This window comes from Egretta garzetta, unplaced genomic scaffold, assembly GCF_000687185.1.
Source record: "Egretta garzetta isolate BGI_Z169 unplaced genomic scaffold, ASM68718v1 scaffold366, whole genome shotgun sequence".
Taxonomy (NCBI): Eukaryota; Metazoa; Chordata; class Aves; order Pelecaniformes; family Ardeidae; genus Egretta; species Egretta garzetta.
In genome coordinates this window covers 81407-85079 of record NW_009260018.1, presented here as the reverse complement: position 1 = coordinate 85079, position 3673 = coordinate 81407, and the positions used below count along the sequence as shown (strand labels likewise).

General features: G+C 61.4%; 1 protein-coding gene across 1 annotated transcript in view; it reads left to right on the top strand.

Annotated features, from left to right (window-relative positions):
- PIWIL2 (piwi like RNA-mediated gene silencing 2) overlaps positions 1-3673 on the top strand; it is a 9485-nt gene that overhangs the window by 1948 nt on the left and 3864 nt on the right. The window contains exons 2-13 of the mRNA XM_009640645.2: positions 50-160; positions 466-583; positions 737-861; positions 968-1048; positions 1393-1506; positions 1701-1889; positions 2025-2109; positions 2258-2306; positions 2399-2571; positions 2685-2798; positions 3032-3220; positions 3369-3470. Coding sequence (XP_009638940.1) covers positions 50-160; positions 466-583; positions 737-861; positions 968-1048; positions 1393-1506; positions 1701-1889; positions 2025-2109; positions 2258-2306; positions 2399-2571; positions 2685-2798; positions 3032-3220; positions 3369-3470 — 1450 coding nt within the window. The remainder of the gene's footprint in view (positions 1-49; positions 161-465; positions 584-736; positions 862-967; positions 1049-1392; positions 1507-1700; positions 1890-2024; positions 2110-2257; positions 2307-2398; positions 2572-2684; positions 2799-3031; positions 3221-3368; positions 3471-3673) is intronic.

Here is a 3673-nt window from a genome sequence, read left to right as displayed (position 1 = left end):
CGCGCTGGGCGCGGGGCTGGCCACCCTGTCTCTTCCCCCTCTCTCCTAGGGCACCGGGGACAAAGCCGGTGGCGAAGGGAACCACCTTACCCCTGGGGCTGAACTCAGTTAAAATCCACTGCCAGAACGAAGCCGTCTACCAGTACCACGTTACCTTCAGGTATTGGTGTGGGCACAGGGTGCCGGGCTCCCCCGCTGCCCCTCCGAGGGTGGGTGCCCCTGGGCAGAGCCCTCTGTGTCTCTCCCTCCCTCCCTCCATCCCAATAGCCGCTAGATGGAGCGGCCGGCGCGGCCACGGTGCCTGTGGGCAGAGCTGCTGCGGGGCAGCAAAGCAACTGAGCTCCAGCTTTTCCCCCTCCTGGGGTTTTTGGGGTGCTGAGCGGGGTCTCGCTGGGGGGAAATGGGAGTGTTAAAAGACCAAGGACTTGGCAGCAGCAGCAGGCGATGTGTCCCTGTCTCCGGCAGCCCCGAGGTGGAGTGCAGGAGCGTGCGCTTCGCCATGCTGAAGGAGCACCGGGCAGTGACGGGGGACGTGACCGCTTTCGATGGCTCCATCCTCTACCTGCCCATCCTGCTCCCCCAGGTAAGGGGTGATGTGATCCGCACCGGCCTGAGGTTGTTCGAGCCAATTTGGGGGTGCGGGGATTCCCCCCCCTCCCCCCCCAGGTCTCCAGTCAACATGCTGGGTGGGAGAGCATCCCTCCCAGCATGGCTAACGCGCCGTCTCACCCCGCAGACTGTCAGTCTGAAGGCTCAGAGGAGGAGCGATGGGGAGGAGATCACCATCACCATCCAGATAACCAAGGTCCTCGAGCCCAGCTCGGATCTCTGCATCCCCTTTTACAACGTGGTTTTCCGGAGGTGAGCAATGGCAGAGACCCTCCTCAAGCTCCGGCGAGGAGACCCTCCTCCTCCTCCTCCTCCCTCTGAGCCTGAGCCCATCCTGCTTTTGTTTTTTCTTCCCTAGGGTGATGAGAATCTTAGATATGAAGCTCGTTAGGAGAAATTTCTTTGAACCTGACCAGGCCACCGTATTACAGCATTACAGGTGGGTGCTGGGCATGGTTTCCTCCTGCTGGTGCCCAAGCACGTGAGTGCGAGATGGGGATGTCCCTGTCTCCCCAGCAGTAGCGCGAGGTTGGAAATTCGGAAGCCTTTGCCAGGTCAGCTCTCTTGGCCAGCTCTGGTTGGCCTGACCTCAGAGCGCCTGTTTTCTGCCGTGCAGTTCAGGGGTTATTAGCTGAAAGCTGGCAGCCAGCTGGAAAATAAATCCCCGTGTGTTTTGAGCGCTCCTTGGCGAGCGGGATGGCTGCCCGGCTCCTCTGGCAGCGCTGTGTGGGCGGCTCCGGTTTTAACCCAGGCGCCGTTGGGCATCTTTCCTTCCGAGCACAGGCTGCAGATTTGGCCAGGATACTCGGTCAACATCCGGAAGAAGGATGGCGGCCTCTTCCTCTTGGTCGACGCCATCCACAAAGTCATCCGCAGCGATTCCGTCCTGAATTTCATGTAAGAGAAGGGAAAAAGCCTGGAGAAGCCCTGCGGGATGAGGGTGGTTTTCCAGCAGCTACGTGCCCAGGGCTGGCTCTTGGCAAGGACCCACAGCCACCAGTGCCATTTGGCAAAAGGCATTTGATTTTTGGGGTAGCGCGGGCAGGGAGCGTCGCTGGGAGCCTCTCCTCCTCCCTCTCTCCCCGCCACAGGCACACCATCTACCAGCAAAGCCTCAGCAGCTTCCAGGACGAGTGCACCAAGAAGCTGGTGGGCAACGTGGTCATCACCCGCTACAACAACCGCACCTACCGCATCGACGACATCGACTGGAACAAGACCCCAAGGGACAGTTTCACCCTGGCCAGTGGCGAGGACATCACCTTCGTGGACTACTACAGGTAGGGATCTGCCGGGGCATCCGTTGGGATGAGCGTCTGTCCACGGGGAAGGGCTTGATGCCTGGCTCTGACCTGAGGTGGATGAGCCGGAGCAGGAACATCTCACCCGATGCCATTTCCTTGCTGTTTTTCCAGCAAAACTTATGGGATCACCATCAGGGAGCTGGACCAGCCGCTGCTTGTCCACAGGCCCAAGGAAAAACAGACACCGGAGGGGAAGGTGAGCCAGGCATGGAGACCTGGGGAGGGGAAATTGAGACCCACGGTCTCTTCTTGGCTCCTCCAGCCCCGGTCCTGCCCGTAGCTGGGGGGGGCAGGGGCTTGCAGCCCCCTCGGGGTGCTGATGGTGCCTGTCCCCCTCCCTGCAGCGTCAGCTGGACATGGTCCTGCTCGTGCCGGAGCTCGCGGAGGGCCCCTGCTCCCCCGAGCCAGCGTTGCCCAGTTTGGGGCAGAGCCCCGCTGCCGAGGGGAGCTTGGACCCCCCGCCCCATCGCACCCGGGGGTTCCCCCCCCTGCCTCCCCCCCTGCCCACCCGCTGCAGGATGTGATGCGGGAGATGCTGCAGAGCCCCAGGCAGCACTACGCGCGCCTCACCAGCCTCCTGCGCAGGATCAAGGACAGCCCGGAGGCCTCGGGGGAGCTGATGCGCTGGGGGCTCAGCCTGGACCCCGACATCTACAGGGTAAGGGCGGGGGAGGGGGGGGGGGGCCGGGCTCCAAGCTCCCCGCCTGGGAACGGCAGCAATGGCTGCACCGCGGCGGCACTGGGACTGCCACGGGTTTCTGCTCTGTTTAGACCCAGGGCCGAGTTCTCCCCATGGAGAGGATCAATCTGCGGCACAGCTCTTTCATCCCTGCCAAGGACCTGACCTGGAACAAGGAGGTCGTGCGAGAAGCCTCCATCTCGGCGGTGAGCCCCTGGCTCAGCCCTTGGAACAACATCCCCTTGTTTGAAAACTGGGATGGGTTTTCTTAGTGCTGGCATCCCGTCTGTCCCGCTCCCGTCTGAGCCTGTTCGAGCTAAAACCCTTCCCTTATTTATATTGGCTTTGTGCTTCAGCCTGTTTTTCCTAAGGATGTTAGAGGTACGTGGCCGCGGCGGCTGCTTTCCCACCTCTTCTTGGAGAGGCTGAAGGCTTTCAGACTGCAGTGAATTACTGGCTGCTGGTTTACCCGAAGCGCCTGCACGGCCTGGCGAAGGATCTGGTGGCCGCCATGGAGAGCGCCTGTGGCCCCCTCGGCATGCACGTCAGCCATCCCGCCTTGGTGGAGCTGAAGGACGACCGCATCGAGACCTACGCCAAGACCATCCAAAGCGTTTTGGGTAGTGAGGTGAGGAGGGGGGGCTTGGGGTTTGATAGCGGGGGTTAGCACAAGGTTAATGTGTCCGCCGGGGAGGGCTGTGCAGCCGGTGGGTCCTCTCGGATCCCCGTGCATCCCATGCTCGTGCATCGCCCTCCCCTGCTGTGCTTCCCCGCAGGACAAGGTGCAGTTGCTCCTGTGCATAATCTCCAGCAGCCGGGAGGATTTGTACAACGCCATCAAGAAGCTGTGCTGCGTGCAGGCCCCTGTGCCCTCCCAGGTAGGCGAGGGGCTCGGCGGAAGGGCCACAGGACAAGGGGTAATGGTTTTAAACTAAAGCAGGCTAGGTTTAGTCTAGATATAAAGAAGAAATTCTTTACAATGAGGGTGGTGAAGCACTGGAACAGGTTGCCCAGAGTGGAGGCCCCATCCCGGGAAGCATTCAAGGCCAGGTTGGACGGGGCTCTGAGCAACCTGATGTGG